Raw genomic sequence first — 21479 nt, forward strand, 5'->3', positions numbered from 1 at the left:
CTCAAACATCTTTGTTGGACTTATTTCTAATGATGTCATGTATTCCTTTCTATGAATATCATGTATTAAGCAACCCCCCCTCCTCCATACTGGGGATTGAACCCAGGGGGCATTCCACCTCTGAGCCACGCCCCAGCCCTATTTTATTTTTTATTTGGATACAGGGTCTCACTAAGTAGCTGAGGCTGGCCGTGAACCTGTGATTCTCCTGTCTCAGCCTCCCAAGTACTGGGATTACAAGTGTGCACCACCACGCCTGGCTCAAATCATGTTATTCGTATCAGTGCCAAAGTGATGATGGTATATATGGTGTAGTGCGGTCCTTTACTTTCTGTACCCAGCAGTTTTACTTACTGATCTGAGTAGGTCAGTTGTGTGCTCCTTGGGATTCTTCCTGTGTGCAAACGTGTCATCTTAAGGCTGATGCTTCTCACCTTCAGTGCAAAGGGGATCGAAGCAAATCTAGCTCCCAGGAAGCCCGCACGAGCACTGCTCTGCTGCAGAGCATGCTGGTGGAAGGTCAGTGTGCGGCAGCCTGCGCCCCTCCCTCCCTCCCTCCCTCCCTCCCTCCCTCCCTCCCTCCCTCCCTCCCTCCCTCCCTCCCTCTCTCCCTTAGTGGTACTGGAGATGGGGAGCAGGGCATTGTACTTACAAGCTATACCCCCAGCCCTATTTTTATTCTCTTTTTTTTTTTTTCCCAGGACTGGGGATTGAACTCAGGGGCATTCTACATCTGAGCTACACCCCCAGCCCTATTTATTCTTTATTTTGAAACAAGGTCTCACTAAGTAGCTGAGGCTGGCCATGGACCTACAACCCTCCTGCCTCAGCCTCCCAAGCACTAGGGTTACATGTGTGGGCTACCATGCCCTGATTGTACTAAAAGTGATGTATCTATTTGACTTCTGGTGAGCAGTTGAGGGGATTTTTTTTTTTTTTTTTTTTTTTTACTGCTATAATGAACAAAGTGCTGTGATCTTTCTTGTGCTAGTGTGCACACATGTGTTCAGCTCCCTCACCTCCACAGCAGCGGCGTCGGGTTTGTCCTGCGCCCTTCGCGCGTCTCTGTAAGCCCTAGTTCTTCTTCTGGCAGGGTGCTCACATACATCTCCTTATGGGTTGCTTTTGGGGAGGGAGGGTGGTTGAACCCAGGGGCTTTTCTTCCTCCAAGCCCAGGAGCTTTCTACCTCTGAGCTACATCCTAGCCCTGTTTTTGTTTTATTTATTTACTTATTCATTTTGTGGTACTGGGGATAGAACCCCTAGAGGCCTTCTAGAACTCTAGGGTACACCTCCAGACCTATTTTACACTTTATTTGGAAACAGGGTCTCACTAAAGTTACTGAGAGCCTTACTAAGCTGCTGAGGCTGCCTTCGAACCTGAGTGATCTTCCTGTCTCAGCCTCCCAAGTACTGGGATTGCAAGCGTGGCCACCACACCCGTCTGTTTTGTATTTTGAAACTGAGTTCACTAAGCTGCTGAGGCTGGCTACAAACCTGTGATCCTCCTTCTCCGCCTCCCAAGTACTAGGATTATAAGTATGCATCACCATACTCTACTTTTTTTTATTTTGGGACAGTCTCACTGAGTTGCTCAGGACCTTGCTAAGTTGCTGAGGCTGGCCTTAAAACTGTGTTCCTCCTGTCTCAGCCTTCCAAACTGACTGGGCATACAGTTGTGTGCCACCACACCTGGCTCCTTATTTTAATTTCTATTCTTCCTGCTGAGGAACACCTCTGCAAATTACAATGATCTGATGTGGATATTTCCATTTCTGAAGAGTTCATTCGGATATTTTGCTCATTTTAAAATACGTTTTCAGCTGGGCAAGTGTGGTGGCACACTCTTATAATCCTAGTACTTGGGAGGCTGAGACAGAAGGATCTCAGGTTTGAGGACAGCCTCAGCAAATTAGTGACACTCTCATAAAGCTAGGGAATTTAACCTGTTTCGAAATAAAGATAAGCCGGGCGTGGTGGCACATGCTTGTAGTCCCAGTGTTCCCAGCATTCGGGAGGCAAACAAGGGATAGTGGTTCACAGACAGCCTCAGCTACTTAGCAAGGCCCTCACAACTCAGTGAAACCCTGTTTCAAAAATAAAAAGACTAAAAAAAAAACTAGGACTGGGGTTGTAGCTCGGAGGTACAATGCCCCAGGGTTCCATCCTTAGTTACAAAAAAGAAAATAGGGCTGGGGGGTGTCACTTAGAAGCACACCTCCTCTGGGTTCAATCCCCAGTAACGCGCGCGCGCGCACACGCACGCACACACACACACACACACACACACCAGTAAATGAGTGTAGATGTTCTTGCCTTAGTCCTGGTTTTGGGGAGAGCACTGGCCCCTGCCTCTGTCTTCAGTTGCTGGAGTTTCTAGTGGTTTCTAATTGGGCTGGGGATGTTTTCATTCCTCCCCACATGCTGTGAGCTTGTTCCTGAGCAGTGTTGAATTTTTCCCTCCAGCTTTTTTGTAGCTGTTGAGACCTACATATTTTCCTTGTGTGGCTGTAGATTAGATTTTCTTGCCTCTATATTCATGAGGAATATTAGTTCCTAATTTTATATTCAAGGAACACTATTATCAAGTTCTGGAATAAGGGTATGACAGCCTCATAAAAAGAATTGGGAGTGTTTATTCTTGCTCTGTTCTCTGAAGGAATTTGTGCAAGAGTGCTATTTTTTCTTCTTGAAATGTTTGGCAAAAGCCGCCTGCTGAGTCAGGCATCCTCTTGGTAGGAAGGTGCTTGAGTACGTTGTCTTGTGTGTTCATGGGGTGACGTGGGTGAGGGTTCCTCTTTCCTTCCCCGGGGGAGGTTCCCACAGAGGGCTTCCTGCCGTGAGGTGACAGGTGTGCAGAGGACAGGCAGCAATGTGCCATGTGTCGAGTGGGATGCGGCCGCGTGGCCCTTCTCCCAGAAGGCCCTTCCCTGCTCACATGTTGCCTGGACTCAGTTTGGAGCGTGTTCTGCAGGGGTCTTCCAAGGTCAGGCAAGGTAGAGCAGGTGGCAGGGCCGGTCCTGAGGAAGTGCTGGGCTTCTTCCAGCAGCCCACAGGGCCCTCCTGGCTTTGAGGGCAGCCTCTGCAGCTGCACAGTGGTTGCCGGCAGCTTGTGTGGGAAAGGGAAAGCAAGACATCACAGGGAGGGGCAGCCCGCCTGGAGTGGCCGCGCCTGCCCGCCTTGCGCACTGCACTTGGCCTGCGTGTCACCTGGGGCAGGACCCCTTCCGAGTCTGGCTGCAGCACCCCAGCACTCACCTGTGCTTCGTGAGACAGGCTCCCTTCAATATGGATGGGCAGCTTCCCTGCTGTGGCCTCTGGTGCCTAAGAGGGCCTCCTGAGGGCACCAGAGGCTCCCAGTTGCAGCTGCTCCTCCCTCCTTGTCCCTCTGCAATTCCACACCCCACCATGTCCACCTGTGTCTCATGACCTCCGGTGGAGACCACCACCCAAATCATATCACACACTGCGGCCTGAGTGTGCCTGTGGAGGCGTGCCCTGTGCCCTCTCCCTCTGAAGGTGGGCAGCGTGCCCACTCTGGTGGTGCACTGAAGCAGACAAAAGCTCAAGGCTTGCCCAGAGTCAGCCAGCCCCACCCAGTGGGGGCTGCAGCCACGTGGGCAGCTTGGGTTCCTCTCAGCCTGTGGATTCCTCCCCCTGGTGGCCACCCTAAAACACCTCCAGGCCAGGCAGAGTCGGGCTGTTGAGCAGAAGGGCAGGGCCGCTCAGCAGTCAGTGCAGAGGTGGAATGCACCTGGCTCCACCACCCGGGAGCTGGACACTGCCCAGAGCTCATCGTGCAGAGTGCTTCCACACTGAAGGCTGAGCTCTCGAGCCTTTAGTTGTTCTGCGCCTCCCAGGGACATGGGTGTGTCTGCCTGCTGTACGCTGCACACACGGGAGTTTTCCTCCCCAGAGTGACTTAGTGAGCCCCGCAGCTGCAGGGCAGGCTCCAGCCTCTGGTCAGGGCCAGCCAGTCCAGCTCCAGCTTTGGGCCTGTGATTCTCTGCACCTGTGGCCTGGGTAGGAAGGCCTAGGGCAGTTATTGCCCCCAGTGAGAGGTTGGCTTTTCCCAGCACGGGAAGTGAAATTGTAGCCAATCTGAGGATTTTGAAGGTTGAATCCGGGAGTAATGTCTGAAAGCAGCACTTTCTCTTCTAGGATAAAGATAAAGTTTCTCTAACCAAGACCCCAAAGCTGGACCGCAGTGATGGAGGGAAGGAGGTGAGAGAGCGAGCCACCAAGCGGAAGCTGCCCTTCACTGTGGGGGCCAATGGAGAGCAGAAAGACTCGGACACAGGTACCGCCCGGCCCCTGCTCCTAGCCCTGCCCCTCCTGGCTTCGCCCTGTGCCCGCCAAGTTCTGCTGGCTCTGCTCCGCCGGCCTGCCCAGAGCAGCCCGGGTGAGGGCAGCGGGCAGAAGAGCCTGCAGGTGCCACCCGCTCTCCCACATTGGGGCTGACGTGACAGGGAGGGCTCACCCCTCAGGCGCTCTGCTGCATGGAGCTGTCACACACGTTCACAGAGAGCAAGGGCCGCCAAGCCGGTGAACTGGGCCCCGCTGCTCTCGGGCAGAGCCACAGGGAACCCTTGGAGCAAACAGAGGAAGATGGTCTTTCTGAGCAGGGATGGGTCAGAGGATGAAGAGCAGGGGCATGCGCGCATCGTGTGTGGGGGTTCAGCACCCCTCAGTGTGCACACCCTGGGGTTGCCCCTAGGGTGGAGCTCTGGCGTCTTGTGCCTGAGGCCTTCTAGTCCTGCTGGACATCTAAGTTCTCTTTAGCCCTGAAAGGGAGGGTGGAGGGGGACACAATACCAGAACGAACACAAGGCCCACAACACTGGCGAAGGGCCCTGGGATTTATCTCTGGCACTCTCAGGCCCCAGGAGCATGACCACGGGGCAGAGGCTCTGAGTGGGAAGGGGCTGGAGGTGGGCACGGGAGGAGGGCAGGCGTCTTCTCCTATCCGGGAGCTCTCGTGGCAGAGGCAGTGTGCGGGAGACTGGCAGTCGCGGGGAAGGACCGGTGCCCCCCGCAGTGTCCGCAGAGGTGGGCGGAGACTGGCCTCTGCTGCCTTCCACCCCATGTCAGAGAAGTGGTGAGCATATTTGGGGATAGGATGTTTGCAGAGCCACTAGGGTGAGACACAGGGCAAGTGGGTGGACACTGCGGGGGAAACAGTACTGACTGCCCTCTATCTTGGCTTCCGCCAAAACAGGTGGGGTGCTGCTTCCCAGGGGCCACAGGCATGCTCTGCACCCAGAGGAGAAAAGACCAGGCCTAGAATCCATTTTGGTTTTGATGCTCTGCTGGTGTGGTTGCAGCAGGAAGAGGTTTGCTGTAGGGATGTTGGTTCTGTGTGGTCTGGAGTGGGCCTCTAAGGTGACTTTGTATCCCCAGAAGTCTTGCTGCGGGAGTTCACTGTGTGAGTGCTGGTGCTGCCGGGAAAGCCTGGCACGTTTCTCTCTGCCTACTTCACTGTGGTGGAGAGGCCTCCCAGAGCTCCGGGGAACTTTCAGACCTGCCTGTCGGTGCCAGTCTGCAAGACTCGGCACAGACGCACTCCACTCTGTGTGGGAGCTCAAGAACATCCTGGACGTGGGCACAGTGCCCGCTGAGTCCTGTGTATGGACACTGCTTCCTTTCTCCAGCAGGACAGGTAATACTTGAGCCTGGCATGGGTGCACACGCTTGTAATCTCAGTACTCTGAAGACTGAGGCAGGAGGATCACAGGATCGAGGCCATCCTCAACAAGTAATGAGACTCTCAGCAACCTAGCAAGACCTATTTTAAAATAAGAAATAAGCCGGGCGCGGTGGCGCACGCTTGTAATCCCAGCATTCGGGAGGCTGAGACCAGAGGATCATGGTTCGAGGACAGCCTCAGCTACTTAGTGAGGCTCTTCACAACTCAGTGAGACCTGGTTTCAAAATAAAGAATAAAAAATAGGGCAGGAGGTGTAGCTTGGAGGTTGAATGCCCCTGGGTTCCATCCCCAGACTAAATAAACAAACAAACAAACAAACAAACATACATACAGAAAAGCCTAGGGGTATGGTATACCTTGGAGGTAGAATGTTCCTGGACTCAACCCACAATATCTCAGGCTCACGCGCGCTCGCGCTCGCTCGCTCGCTCGCTCTCTCTCTCTCTCTCACACACACACACACACACACTTAAAATAGGGCATGTAATATTTGTCCTATTTTAGGTTTGTTTTCCTTTTGGGGGTTGATTTTGATAAAGCTTTCTTGTACATCCACTTTGTTATTATAACAGAATTAAACTTCCAGCCAGGCCTGGCGACACATGCTTATAATCCCAGTACTTGGGAGGCTGACAGGAGGATCACAGGCTTGTGGCCAGCCTCAACTACTTAGGCCCTCTGCAACTTAATGAGACCCTGTTTCAAAATAAAGAATAACAAAACAGGGCTGGAGATGTAGATTAGAGGTAGAGTGCCCCTCGGTTCAATACCTCAGTCCCCCCTCCATAAAACCACTAGACTTCCCAGTGAAGTGGTTGTGGCATGTGTGGATGTCTGTGTGGCGCGGCCTGTCATAGACAGTTGTGTTCACTCGTTCATTCCTCCGTCTCTTTACTCAGTTTGCGCCGCTGGGGGTGGAACCCAGGGCCTGGCACACACTGGGCAAATGCCGTGCCGTGAAGCCCCGGCCCAACCTGAGAGGCTGATCCTCTTAAGCTAGTGAGCCTTCCTTCTCCTTCACTGCGTCACAGCCACACTTGCCTGGTACCTGTCTCCTCCTGTGCTCCTGGTGAGCAGCTGCCTGTGCTGGGTGCTGGCCCCACCCTCCCTGGTGAGGAGTGCTTGCCCAGAAATGAGGTGGGATGGGGTGAAAAATGTGCCTCTCATCCACAGAGTGCTCTCTTCAGCTGCCCCTCTCAGGGCAGAGAAGCCATACTATGCATGAGGGACAGAGGTCCTTCCTTCCTTCCTCTCTTGAATTTATAAAGAAAAGAGGTTTGTTTTGGTCTGTAGTTTTGGAGGCTGGGCAAGCACTGCAGCTGCCAGACTTTAGCCCTGGTGAGAGTGCCTGGTCCTCTCAGCCTAGGGAGGCGTCTGCCCTCCTAGAGGGAGTATCACTCGGCCACCCAAGGGGACCTTGGCTGGGAAGGTGATTGGGAGCAAGTGCGAAGACCAGTGCTCCAGGTGCCTGGCTTCACCAGCCCTCCTCCTGCAGTGTCCCTCCAGCGCCCTCTGCTGCTGCTGAGAAGGTGTGGCCCAGCCCAGTCATGGAGAGATACTGGAGCCAGCCCCATGGGGTAGCAATAGTGAGCTTCCTTGGCTGTGCCCCTGAGTAGCCAAAGGCTGCCACCCCTACTTCCAGAGACCACTGGGCCACCAAAGGAATGGTTTCCTGTTTTCTAGACCCTGATGCACATGGTCCAGCCCACTAGAGGCGCGGCCTCCCAGTGCTTAGTCAGGGCTGGGGCGGCTTGCCCAGAGCAGTACAGTTGTGTCTGTTGAGTGTAGAGTCTGATCAAAGCCAAGCCCCTGAGCTTGTCCACGAATGGTCGCCTTCACAGCCATGTGGCTGTCCAGGAAGACATGAGTGTGCAGCACGAGTGCCTGTGCCCTTCCAGGAGCCCTGGTAGGACTCTCTTGGGCTACTGGATGAAGGAGACAAGAGCTGGCAGGCTCGCCCAAAAGCCAGCAGCAGACTAGCAGGCCGCAGGACACTGGCAAGACAGTGCTTGCCCTCGCCCCAGACCAGGTCAGTCAGAGGGGACCGACCACCTTCATCCTTCTGACTTGGTCTCATCTGAGTTTACAGATGTTCCTGGCGAAATTATATGATATCTTCAAATGATACCATTCTGTCTACTTTTATGTATTTTAAATTCCCATAGCTTTAAAATCCTAAAAAGACTGCCAGTACTTGGGAGACTGAGACAAATTCCAGTACTTGGGAGGCTGAGACAGGAGGAACACAGGTTCAAGACAACTTAGCGAGACCGTTTTTTAAAAAGATTTTTTTTTTTTTAAATAAAGGGCTAGGGAGCCAGGTGTGGTGGCGCACACTTGTAATCCCAGCATTTGGGAGGCTGAGACAGGAGGATCACGGTTTGTGGACAGCCTCAGCTACTGAGTGAGGCCCTCTGCAACTTAGTGAGATCTTGTTTCAAAATAAATAATAAAAAATAGGTCAGGGAGCATAGCTCGGAGGTCAAATGCCCCTGGGTTCTATCCCTAGACCTTTAAAAAATAAAAATAGCCGGGCGTGGTGGCGCACGCTTGTAATCCCCGCGCTTGGGAGGCGGAGACAGGAGGATCGCGCAGGTTCAAAGCCAGCTGCGCGCGCTGGCTTAGGAGACCCTGTTTCCAAAAATGAAAATGTAAAAATAGGTCTGGGAGTGTAGCCTGGAGGTAGAAGGGCTTCCAGGAACCCCAGTACCACCAAAAAAAAAAAAAAAAAAAATTAAATAAAAATAAAAATAAAGGGCTAGGAATATGTAGCTTAGAGGTAGAATGTCCCTAGGTTCAATTCCCAGTACTTTGGGGGGGGGGGTGTTAGATCATCACCTAACCTTCTAGGGTTTGTACAAAAGCACCTCATTCCTTAGTTTCCATTCTTTCTGCCTGAGACACTAGGAGGGCAGATTGTCCCTTCCTCGCACTCATGACAGGACTGGGACCATGCCAGTTCCTGACGCATCTGCACCAAGAAATGCAGGCCTTCAGAGGCTGTGTTAGAAACCAGGGGCCAACCCCTTACTGGGAGTCTTATACAAGAAGGGCCACAGGTTTGGTCATGCAGGAAAGAAGTTGGGAGAATGTGTTTGGAGCCAGCAGAATGAGGGCGAGGTACACCCACAGTCCTGTGGCATGTAAGGACCGTGGCCCTCAGGGCTGAGGGTGACTGGCTGGGTGTTGATTTTACAATGGACGATGCTGGGATTGGCCTAATAACCACATGATAAAAACACAATGAAACAATGTACTTTATACATAATTGAGAATTCTGTGATTGGTCTCCCATCCAAGTACTAACCAGGCCCGACCCTACTTAGCTTCCGAGATCAGACGGGATCGGGCGCATTCAGGGTGGTATGGCCGTAGACTGTGATTGGTCTCTCATCCTAATAGTTCTCGGCCATTCTTTCTGTCCAGACTTGACAACCTCCCCCATACTAAAGGTGGAAGCCAAGGACCCTATACCACTGGGTACCACCTCCAGCCCTTTTTATTTTGAAACAGAGCCTCCCAAAGTTGCAGAGGCTGGCGTCAAACTTGCAGTCCTCCTGCTCCAGGCTCCTACATAATGAGATAACAGACAAGCACCACCACACCCAGCCAAACTCAGCTCTTAAACAAAAGGCAGCATGAACTAGCAAAGGAAGTCTCTTTCTGTGTAGTATTCTGTATTTCCCCAATTCAGAAGCACTAGGTCTGGTGGCTAGGCCCATGAACATAGCCCTGGCAAGTGAGTCAGAGTCCATCAGACGCCCAGCCCAGGCTTCTTCGCAGGGAAGAGCAGAGTCAGCCAAGGGGAAAGGCCGGCCTCTCCTGGTCGCACAGTGCTGCTGGCGAGTTGGCAGGCATGGGCAGGTGGCTCTGGGAAGCGGCAGGAGCACCATCTTCACCTGCCTGCCTGTCAGTGTTCCTACTTGTCATGCTTTGATCAGAAAGCGGGAGTCCCACCTCAGCGCTGGGACGAGCCGTGGCACCCAGGCAGATTGATGGATGCCACTCAGGCTTTGGTCTTTGTGTGGACTGCAGTTTTACTTATCTTGAATTCCTAGCATGCCTTGGTGTAGTGAAGGTGAATGCGGTGGTCTGGGCCCTTTGTGCCAACGTTACTTCCCACATTCTGGCCTCCATGTGCTGTCCTGCCACCTCAATCACTCCCACCCTGTGTGGTTCTGGGAGCAGCTTATGGGATAAGGACTGGAGTTGCCCTGGGTCTAGAGATGGGATGCCACATTCTTGACTTTTGACCCCCACCTAGTTTTTTTCTCAGAGTGAGGAGCCAGGATGAGAGGAGGAGCCACTGGGATTATGACACACAAGTGGGCACTGGGGTGAGAGCATTCAGCTGCAAGCTCCTTTTTCTTTAAACAATTCTTTAAATGGGCATGGTGGCGCATGCTTGTAATCCTGGCATTTGGGAGGCTGAGACAGGAGGACCACAGTTCGAGGGCAGCCTCAGCTACTTACTGAGGCCCTTTGCAACTCAGTGAGACCCTGTTTCAAAAAAAGAATAAAAGATAGGGTTGAGGGTATAGCTTGGAGGTAGAATACCCCTGGGTTTCATCCCTAGTACCACAATAAATATATAAATAAATAAAATCAATGACAGGAACTGAAAGAAAAAAGGCAACTCAAGAAATCAGAAGGACACATGGCGTGAGGTGGCACTGCAGGCTGGACTGATAAGAGCTTGGCCCTGTTGGACCCTGGCTGCACTGCAGCTGGAGCCCAGGGCTTAGCAGCAGTGATGTTCCCTTTCACAAGTAATGGTCTCATGTGTGTTTGCCTACAACTGGGGCTCCATAGTCAGAAGCTCTGCACTTCATGACTCCAAACATCAGGACTAGGCTAAATATTTGGCATGGGACAGGACATGTGCTCAAATTTTGAGGCCAGATAAAAGAGAAACCATTCACTGACCAGAGATTAACTGATGTGTGCAAGGAGCTTTCTGTCATTTCAAAACGTCATCATGAAAATGATCCTCTGCACAGCAGAATCAAGAATCTACTGGTACCGCGGCCAGGCTCAGCCCTCTGCAACTCAGACCTGCTTCAAAAATAAAGAATACAAAATAGGGCTGGGGATGTAGCTTGGAGGTAGAATGACCCTGGGTTTCACCCCCAGTACCACAGTAATCATCATCATCTACTGGTACCCCTGAATGTTGTGGTGGAACACAGGAAGTACACATCCTGTTACAGCAGTATTATGGGCGGTGTATCCAAAGAACTCTCTGAGCTGGGCGTTGTGGCACATGCCTGCAATCCTAGGGAGGTTGAGACAGGATTGCAGGTTCAAGACCAGTCTCAGCAAATTAGTAAGATTCAGCAACCTAATGAGAAACTGTTTCAAAACAAAAACTAAAAGGGCTGAGAGTATAGCTTGGATGTAGGACATCCCTGGGTTCAGTTTCGAGTCTCACACACACACACACGCACGCACACATGCACGCACACACATGCACACACCAACACTTGGAAAAGACTAGTTAGAAATGCTAAATATTGTACATGCTCTGAAATGAGCTAAGGTATGCACACTTTAGCAGAACACTTTCAGCCCCAAGAACTATGAGAGTCTTTGTCCTTAAGGGTCTGAGGCTCTGGGCCCTGGCTTGTCCCTGCAAGAGGTCCACATGGCTGAGTCACACTAGCTTGTCAGTGTCGACACCATTCACAGTGAAAGTCCTTGGGCTCTATGACAGACAGGTGCCAAAAGGGGAAGAGAGGCTTCTACCCAGTCCTGCCCCGCCTCTGGCAGGGCTTTCATATGGAGTTGGGCTTCTTCGTGCTGTGTGCTCCCCAAAGCCTCTGACCAGAGCCAGAACACATCCTCCCTGGAAAGACCAGGCCTTCATCTAGGCTCCCCGGGTGCCAGAGCACAGGTAGGACAGTCCCTGGACATACTTAGACTCCAAGGAAAATGGCAGCCTCAGGTAGTCACACCGTTGAGTGACTGAGTCAGAAGAGCCAGTGGAATGTAATGAGCGAGGGGACAAGACAAGAAGTAAGGCCGGCAGAAAGGCTGTGGTCAGCTGGGCGTGGTGGCACATTTCTGTAATCTCCGTAGTTGGGAGGCGCAGACTGGAGGATCACAGATTGGAGGACAGCCAGCAAATACTGAGCTTCTCAATCTACCAAGACCCAGTTTCAAAAATAAAAATAAAATAGGGCTGGGTGTGTAGCTTGGAGGTAGAGTGCCCCTGGGTTCAATCCACAGTACATTAAAAAGAAAAGTCATGGTAACATATGCCTGTAATCCCAGTAACTTGGGAGTCTTCCACAGGAGGATCATAGTTTTGAGGCTGGTCTCAGTAACTTAGTGAGACACTTTCAAAATAAAAATGATCAGGATGTAGCTCAGAGTAGTACTTCCCTGAGTTCAGTCCCTAGTATAAAAACAAAAAACCCTCACCCAAATGTGATGGCACACTCCTATAACACTTCCCAGCGGTTGGAAGGCTGAGACAGGGTAGTCACAGGTTGAAAGGCAGCCTCAACAATTTAGAGACCCTTTTTCCAAATTTACAAAATAAAATAGGACTAGAAATGTAACTCAGAAGTAGAATGCCCCTGAGTTCAGTTCCTCAATGACCTACCATATAACTGGTTAGATGAGTTGGAAGTTATAACTAAAGAAACTGCCTAGACTAGACTAGACTGAGGCATAGGAGGGGAGGATAAGGTGCACAAAAGTGGGAAGGTATGTAGAGGAAAGATGAGGTTTTACAGGATCTGGGCAGGGGCCCGGAAGGGATAGCAATGGACAACTTCCCAGAGTCCGTGACAGCGGGCCCAAGGAAGACAACAGTCAGATGTGAGGACAGGGGCAGTCAGCAGCGGGTAGAGCAGAGCTCCTGCCTGCTCCCTCCCTGGGGAGCCCACTCAGAGTCTTTTCCCCAGTGGGCCCAGGGACAGGCAGCTGACCCTGGAAGTCAAGAGTCACTCAGGAAAGCACCTCTCCGGGAAAGGCCTTGTCCAGCAGTGCCAGGCCTGGGGCGAAGGGGTCGGAGAGACAGGCCACCGGCAGAGGACAGGGCGTGCTGGGAAGTGTGTGGAGGAAGGGCACTGCAGAGGCACAGTGCCGTCACACCCTTTCTTCTTAAAGAGGGGGAGCAGGGCTGCCCCGAGTGGCAGTAGTGCTGGGGACGCGTGGGTGAGGACCCTGTCTCCTGCCCTGTCTTTGGGTTTCACGCAGAGCACTCAGCCTGCAGACAGCTTAAAGAGGGCAGTTGGGTACCCTCCCTAGCAGCTCAGAGGCACACAGCTATGGCCCCAGGTGCTCCTCTCTCTGCTCTGATGGAGACTTTCTCCTGGACCTACCAGTTTTCCACTTAAAGCTTGGCAAATGCCACTTCGAATTCATATAAATTTCACCTTACTTCCACTTGGATAACAGAAAATTAGCAAGGTATCACAGGAACTTGCCCATTGTCCCTAGCAGGCTGGGGGTGACTCCTGCTCCCCTTCTCACTGATGGGACACAGTTGGAGGACTCTCCTCCGAGGGTCGTCCTCACCTGGGCACGCAGCTCTGGGTCAGCTGTGAGATACAAGGACCGGGCTGCCGGTGGGGGTGGCAGGCGGCTTGTGTCCCCTATGGGAGCCTGGCCTCTGACACAGCTGCTCTTGGACATGCCACTACTGGGCATGGTGTGGGCCACGGGCTGTGGTCACTGGGGGGCTTCCAGGTACCTGCCCTTCACCCCAGAGGCTCCTCAGATGGGCAGCATCTCAGCCTGACATACCTGCTCTGGAGCCGGGAGAGGGGCAAAAGGCCTTACGTTGGGCCTATGGAGGCTAGGTATGCAGCTGCTCAGAAGAAAGCTACAGTGGAGAGCTGGCCTTTTAGAGATCACATTTCAGACTGGGTTCTCTTTCTGTTAGGCACGTCAGTGTTTTGTTGGAGGTCAGGGAGAGTGGTTTGGGTAGCTGTGTCCAGGGGTGAGTTCTGGGCTCTGCAGAGTGTGCTGAAAGTGCAGGCAAGGTGTGGCTTCTGTCAGTCTCACTGGAAGCAGCAGAGAGCTCTCCTGCCCAATCAGAGGGCCCGCTCAGTCGGTTCTCACTGAAGCTTCGTGAGGGCAGAAGTATAGCGGGGCTGCCGGGAGGGACGGCAGCTGGCCCTGGCACCCAACCTGTGTCCACCCTCCACACCCAGCTGGCCCCTGAGGCAGCACACGCTGCAGAACTGGCAGTCAGCTGCCCTCAGCGGGAGGTGCAGGGTGCACGTCCAGCTTCACCATGTCCCCCCTGTGCTGGCTGCCTTTGTCATTTTGCTTTAGAGGAGTTTTGCCTCCGAGCTACACCCCCAAACTTGTAATCCCAGCATTCGGGAGTTTGAGCCCAGAGAATCGCAGTTCACGGACAGCCTGAGCTATTTAGTGAGGCCCTCTGCAACTTAGTGAGACGGTTTCAAAACAAAGAGTAAAATATAGGGCTAAGGGTGTATGTAGCTCAGAGGTCAAATACCCCTGGGTGCCATCCCCAGTACCACACGCACAAAAATCCACATCTGCTTAGGAGCTAAGGTGGAAGGATTGCTCAAGCCCAGTAGTTTATCCTAGGTAACAGAGAGACCCTATTTCAAAAACAGAAGCTTCTTTGTGTTAGATAAGGTGACACATGCCTGTAATCCCAATACTTGGAAGGCTGAGACAAGAGGATCACAGGTTCAAAGTTAGCCTCAGCAACTTAGACTGCATTTCAGAATAAACTAGGACTGGCTGGAGTTGTAGCTCAGAGGTAGAATGCCACTAGGTTCAGACCACAGTACATAAAAACGAGGGAGGGAGGAAGGAAAGAAGGAGGGAAGGGAACAGACCACCTGTGCTGTGGGTGGGCACAATGGCACAGTGCCTGTCATCCAGCACTTGGGAGGTTGAGATGAGGAGGTCAGGTGACTTGGCGAGGTCCTGTTTCAAATAGGAATTGTAGCTCTGTGGTAGAATGACCCTTGATTCAGTCTCCGGTCCTACACACATACGCCCACCTAAAATCACCTGTACTGGGTCTGGAAACACCCTGCCCAGCACTACCACCCACCGCAGTACTGGGGAGGCTGGCCCATGGGCTTTTGGATCTTGGAGTCAGCATGTGCTGTTACCAGATGTCACCCCTCGTTCGGCAGTCTATCACAGTCTGCCCTGGGTTGAGGAGCTGACTCTGAAGCCATGCCGTGTGGTCGGTGGTCAGCAGCTGTGCAGGTTGGCAGTCGCCTGCTGGCTCTGAGCAGACCTGTGGCTGCAGGCCTGTGTTCACCCTCCTCTAGGAGAGCATCACAGGAGGCGTTGCCACCAGGAAGGGTCGTGTGGTGGCCAGGAAGGTGCAGGGTGTGTGCACCAAGAGAGCTCAGGGAACGCCTTGGCCTGGTCGCCTGGCCGGGTTCAGCGCAGCCCTTCTGGTGCAGGCCCCAAGCTGCGCTGCTGGGGATGAAGCTGCCTCCCTCTGCACCATGTGGCCAGGGCCAGAATTCAGTTTCTTTCTGGAGTTTGCTTTCTCAGATCTTCGCGTTGTTGGCCTGCAGTACTGAGGAGTTTTGCCCTGGGTTGTGAAATGGGTAAATGTCACTAAGTGGTTACTGCCTACAGAGCTTCTCGCATAAGCACTTGTCAGTAAGCCATAAGTGTAGTTTCAAAAAGCAGTCCAAGATACTTCCTGAAGTATCTTAGCAGAGAGTTCTCCATGGGCATGGCAGGTGGGGCATGGCCGAGGTGGGGAGGGTGTGCCATGCGGAGCTGAGTGGGCACGCTGGCTGCAGACCAGAGTCCCCTGTGACAGCAGATGGGGAGAAGTGGTCCTGCAGAGGGGCCTCGTGGATGCTGGGATGGAAAGGAAGGGGTGCCTCGCCCATTTCCCATAGTGACCCTTCCTCCGTGTCAGATCCCCACCAAGCCTTGCTGCGGACTCACCAGCACATGAGGGTGTTGAAGAGGAGCTGGGCTCTTGCCTGGTCCCCGTCACGGGGAGCAGCTGCTGGGCAGGGGAGAAAGCCAGCTTCCATGCTCCCGAGGCTGGGTTTGGGCATCTTTTCCTTCCGCCCACTCTTTTAAGAGAAGCAGCGTCTTTGTGATAGAGGTCAGCAGGGTGTTTGTTGTGGGTCAGAGGTGTCCAGGACTCGCTCGTTAGGAGGAGGCTAGATGGAAACAGCTGAGCTGTCGCATCGTATCTTGTTAGTGCTCTGTGTTGATGCCTTTAGATGCCTCCAGCTCAGTCCATGTTGTGGTACTGCAAGGCTGGTACGCTCCTCGAAGCACCATGGCATGGAATGGAGGTTCCTAGAAGCAAGAAGAAAGGTCAGTACTGACAAGTTGGCCTTTATTATGTATTTTAAACTGTGTCTGCCACTGTATCTGCACTCTTTGTTTGGAGGAGGGCTGGGAAAGAAGTTTAATTGCAGACACGTGTGTTAACTACTGACCTGGCCCGGGCAGTCAGCAGTGCTAAGCCATCCTGCTGCATCCCGTGCGGCACCTGCAGTGAGCGAGTGCTTGGTGGAGGCCGAGACTTGGCAGGCCTGACTGGCTGACAGCGAGGCGTTGACCTGCTCCCAGAGGCGTGTGGCACCGATGCTCCCAGCACTGCCCTTCCCTCTCAGGCCTGCCTGTTGCTCTGGGAGTTGTTGGGTGGAATGCAGGGGCTCCGGAACACGAGGGAAGGATCTGGTTCTGGGGCTCAGCATGAAGTCTCCCCTCCTTCTCTCCTCACTCACCGTACAGAGAAACAGGGTCCTGAGCGGAAGAGGATCAAGAAGGAGCCCGTTGCCCGCAAGTCCGGGCTGCTGTTTGGCATGGGGCTGTCTGGGATCCGAGCTGGCTACCCCCTCTCTGAGCGCCAACAGGTGGCTCTCCTCATGCAGATGACAGCGGAGGAGTCTGCAAACAGCCCAGGTGAGCCCCGGACAGCAGGTGATTCTTGGCACTGGAGGCACTGGCTCTGCTTGTTGGTGGGTCCACGCAAATCCCCCTCCACATCATGAAAGTGGCCAGGCTCTCGGGGTTTTCATGGATCAGCGCCATCTCCAATAACCCCACCTGTCCCTCCTTGGCCTGCAGTAGACACAACACCAAAGCACCCCTCCCAGTCTACAGTGTGTCAGAAGGGGACGCCCAATTCTGCCTCAAAAACCAAAGACAAAGTGAACAAGAGAAACGAGCGAGGAGAGACCCGCCTGCACCGAGCCGCCATCCGGGGAGATGCCCGGCGCATCAAGGAGCTCATCAGTGAGGGGGCCGACGTCAACGTCAAAGACTTCGCTGGTGAGTGCTCCCTGCACCGCACAGGGCACGGGGCAGCAGGTCCCCCGCCCCGTGGGGGTGTGGTTCTCTCCGTGCTACCCACTCACCCACAACAGTACAGTTGCTGAGGCAGAATTGTATCTGGGGAAGGATTTCAAAGTAAAATCGTTTTTAAGATTGGAGGAGCTATAAGTAGTTGCTCTACTGCAATCCAGGATCCTGGAAGGGTCTGGTCTCTGGTGTGCTTAGGAAGTAGCCATGTTGACCCCAGCAGAGGGCACCGCTGTGCTGTGCTTGGGCCCAGCATCCAATTAGGGGCACCAAGGACACCCCCTTATCTCACACAGCTCCTTCATTTGGGCCACAGGTTTGCCTGGGAGGCAGAGAACGTTGGGTTTTGTTTTTGTTTTCTTTTTCTGTGGTATTGGGGATTAAACCACCAGGGCATTCTATCTCCAAGCTATACTTGCAGCCCTATTTTATTTTTTATTTGAAAATAGGCTCTTGCTAAGTTACTGAGAGCCTTGCTAAGTTGCCAAGGCTGGTTTTGAACCTGTGATCTTCCTGTCTTGGTACTAGGCTTACAAATGTGCATCACCACATAACAGCCTGGGTGGTATGTCACTTTTTTTGTTGTTGTTGGCACTGGCGGTGGAACCCAGAGGCTTTCTACCTCTGAGCTATACTCTCAGACCTATTTTATATTTTATTTAGAAACAGGGTCTTACTAAGTTGCTGAAAGCCTCACTCAGTAACTGAGGTTGGCTTCGAACCTGTGCGATCCTCCTGTCTCAGCCTCCCAAGCGCTGGGATTACAAGAGTGTGCCACCATGCCGGGCTGATATGTCACGTTTTTAAGTAAAGAAAGAAAGAAAAACCGGGCGTGGAGCCAGGCGTGGTGGCACATGCATGTAATCCTAGTACTTGCAAGGCTGAGACAGGAGGATCACAGGTTTACAGGCAGCCTCAGCTACTTAGGCCCTCTGCAACTTAGTGAGACCCTGTTTCAAAATAAAGAATAAAATATAGGGCTGGGCTGTAGCTCAGAGGTAGAGTGGCCCTATTATCCCCCTACCAAAAAACAAGACAGAAGTAGAGGTGCCTTCCCTCATCTGGTTCAAGCCGGGGGCCTTATTCCTTTAAGGGCTCCATGATTCATGTCCAGTGCTGCCCTTTTGCATAGCTTGCACCAGTACACCAGGGCCCTCTTCCACTGAGCCACATCCAGCCCTTTATATCTTCTGTTTGGAAACAGCATCTCACCCAGTAGCCCAGGCTGGTATAGTGCCTTGTTGGAAAGCAATTTTCCTCACTGGCTCTTTGCTGAGGCGCCCACACTCTGTAGGGTGAGCCCTACCTGCACACTAGTGTATGTGGCCATGCTGCATGCTTGGGAGACCTTGCCTCCAGGTCCAAGCTTAGGGGCCTCTAGAACAGACTGTTTTCCTGCTTTCAAAATGGGGGGGTTCCTCTGTGTGTTGTTTAATGAGAAGGGTGGAGGAGGCTTCATTACCCTGTGTGTTCACAGATTTTCTGCCCCTGCAGATCACAGGTTAGTGATCTGCAGGGTTAGCAAGCTGGATGTGTACATAAGGTGCCACAGTGAAAAAAACTTAGGACTTGACTATAACCTGCTTCCTAGACAATTGCCCCACAGTACAGGGTACCCCCCGTTTTCCCTTGTCATTTAGCAATTCCTCAACTGACAGGAGTGTGAGGGGTTTGAGGATTAAATAACATATGTCCTAAGTATCTGTTTCCAGGCTGGACAGCACTGCACGAGGCGTGTAACCGGGGCTACTACGATGTTGCCAAGCAGCTGCTGGCTGCAGGTGCAGAGGTGAACACCAAGGGCCTGGATGATGACACGCCTTTGCATGATGCCGCCAACAACGGGCACTATAAGGTTGGCACCCCATGCCCCACACGACTGCTCTGTCCTGCTGACCATTCACGTTTCTGGGTACTGAGAAGTGAGCTATGTCCCTGAAGACCCGACAGTCCCACGTGCCCCCAGCTTCCTTGTCCCAGACCAGCCCCTGGAGAGCCTCTCACAGTTCAGATGATGAGCACTGCCTGCAGCACACACAGGGTCCCTCCAGCCAGTGGACCAGGCTGCATTTAGCAGGTGAACAGTCACACCCAGGAGGAAGGGAGGCAGGAGAGTCACTGCTGACCCCTCTCACTGGGCACGCTGTGCAGCCTGGAGGCCAGCCTGCAGGTCTGGGATGCTGTTGTGCTGGAGCTGTAGCCAGCATGCAGGCTGCTGGGGCTGGCACCAGACAGCGTGACCAGCTGGGGCACAGCTGCTTCCAGGTCAGAGGCGCACACACACAGGGTGTCAGGACATGCCTCTTCCTGCTGAGTCAGTTCAGAGGGGCAAGAGTCTTGTTGCTGTCCCTCCCAGAGCCTCCTTGAGAGGCCTTGGGTCCAGACAGGACAGTCCCAGCTGGTGAGGTCACACATGTAAACCTTGTGGGCATTCATCGTGCTCCTGAACAGCAGCCCTTGCCTGCCCATTTTTAGAAGGTGCCAGGAACCTGTAGAGGCTGACCAAGCACAGCAGGAAACTGAGTCATTGTGGGAAGGGGCTCTGACTTTTACTAAAAGATTTCTGAGGCAGGTGGAGAATATGGCACTAATTATGTATTAACTATTAAAGAATCGCCATTACATTTATGGGTGAAATGATAATGGCATTATGGTTTGCTTATTTGGCTTTTTTTTTTTTTTTTTTTTTTTAATGGTACTGGCGTTGAACTCGGCCATTTTACCTGAGCTACCCCTAGCCCTGTTTTATTTTTTATTTTGAAACAAAGTCCCCCTAAATTGTGGGCCTCTCAATAAGTTGTTGAGGCTGGCTGCAAACCTGCAGTCCTCCTGTCTCCACCTCCCAAGGTTTACAGTGTCTGGGACTTGCTAAAACTACCTCTGCGGGGACAGGTGTGCGTGACGTGGGCTGGCTGTGAGAGGACGTCACCATTTGCGTTTCATCATTTCTTTCGCTATCAGGTCCAAATTTTTTATTACAGAAAAAGCTAGAGGTGGTAGAAAAAGTGAAGTAGGCAGGATGATAGCTTCCGGGGTGGGGGAGGTCTGGGGAGGTCATTTGGCATCCTTCCCTGGGTGGTCCAGGGGATGGAAGAAATTGGAGTGACTGCTGGAGGCCTAAGAGGGACTGTGGCCCTAGAGACAGTGGTGGCCTCTACTAGTAGGAAATGAGGACGTTGGTCCTCCCGTTGCCAGGAGCCAGTTCCACCAGCAGCACATGATGGAGGGAAGGCCCACTGCCAGCATGTTGACAGTAGCCGAGTCCATGGGCCTGGTGGTTCCTCTAGGATTGCACAGCAGGCTGTTGACAGCTGTCATAGCAGCAGCACACAACTCCAGTATAGAGGGGGACATGTGAGCACCTGCACACTGAGTGACAGGAGCCACAGTAAGCTTGTCTCAGACTGGACCAAAGTTGAGGACAGAGCTAACACTTTCACTTGAGTCCAGCAAATTGCTGTCCTGGGCATAGGACGCGCAATTGCTGATTATAAACGACTGAACAGAGCTGTTGAAATATTACCTGGAATGTTTCTGGCACTCATGTAACCATCCTTAAACATGTAAAATCAAGTGAGGACAAGGTTACCTTATCCTAATGTAAGTGAAAATAAATAAACCAGCTTGCAGAAACATGGTCTTTGTTTCCTCTATTCTGTGCCTCCATTACCCAGAACCCTGGTTACTCTTGGGACTCTGAACTGCTGACAAGCTCACTATCAGTGGGAGGGGGAGCCTTCGTGAAAAATATTCCTGGGAAGTGGTGCACACCCCATGAAGGAAAAATGGAGAACAGAGGAAGAGGCATGGTGCTTTTGGAGGACAGGCCTGGAGAGGCGGAGACCCTGCTGCACCCTCAGAGGAAGAGGATGGCTTCCCTGGAGTACCAGGGACGTGTCAGCAGTGGCTTGAGGGCAGCGCCCTCACACTCGGGCTTCAAGGGGCTGTTCTTGAGTTAAGCACCAGAGTTCTTGGAGTGGGCTGCTGTTCACACAGGAGCCTCAGAGCAGAATGTCATGTTTCTCAGGCAGGCCCTTAATGCCTCATTGATGTCCCCCAGGTGGTGAAGCTGTTGTTACGGTACGGAGGAAACCCTCAGCAGAGCAACAGGAAAGGGGAGACGCCGCTGAAAGTAGCCAGCTCCCCAACAATGGTGAACCTGCTCTTAGGCAAAGGCACGTACATGTCCAGCGAGGAGAGCTCCACTGGTGAGTGGGCTCCGGGCCATGGGGTCTTCCCTGCAGCCATCGGGCAGCCCTGCAGTATCTGCCCGTGGTGTTTCCCTGCAGATTGCCACACAGGGTCTCCAAGCCTCCTTGGGTGTCTGGCGCCTTCAGGAACTTCTGGACTGTAGGAGCCCTGCCTGGGGCCTCGCTGCCAAGAAGCCTGCAGTCTCTGCTGTGATGCCAGCCCCATCTCTGAGCAGACCTCTCTGGGTCCCTTCTGCTATGGCTAGGCTCCGGCCAGCCTTCCCCTCCTG

The 21479-nt window shown here is 52.9% G+C and overlaps 1 protein-coding gene across 1 annotated transcript in view; it reads left to right on the plus strand.

The window, feature by feature from the left end:
* Positions 1–21479, plus strand: part of ANKRD11 (ankyrin repeat domain containing 11) — a gene marked incomplete at both ends in the record, with an annotated part of 41176 nt that overhangs the window by 6571 nt on the left and 13126 nt on the right. Inside the window, 5 exons of the mRNA XM_080704650.1 lie at positions 4162–4300; positions 16430–16600; positions 16766–16969; positions 18712–18854; positions 21060–21207. Of these exons, the coding sequence (XP_080560776.1) occupies positions 4162–4300; positions 16430–16600; positions 16766–16969; positions 18712–18854; positions 21060–21207 (805 nt within the window). The remainder of the gene's footprint in view (positions 1–4161; positions 4301–16429; positions 16601–16765; positions 16970–18711; positions 18855–21059; positions 21208–21479) is intronic.

Source organism: Muscardinus avellanarius, assembly GCF_963383645.1.
Source record: "Muscardinus avellanarius genome assembly, chromosome: 10".
Classification (NCBI taxonomy): domain Eukaryota; kingdom Metazoa; phylum Chordata; class Mammalia; order Rodentia; family Gliridae; genus Muscardinus; species Muscardinus avellanarius.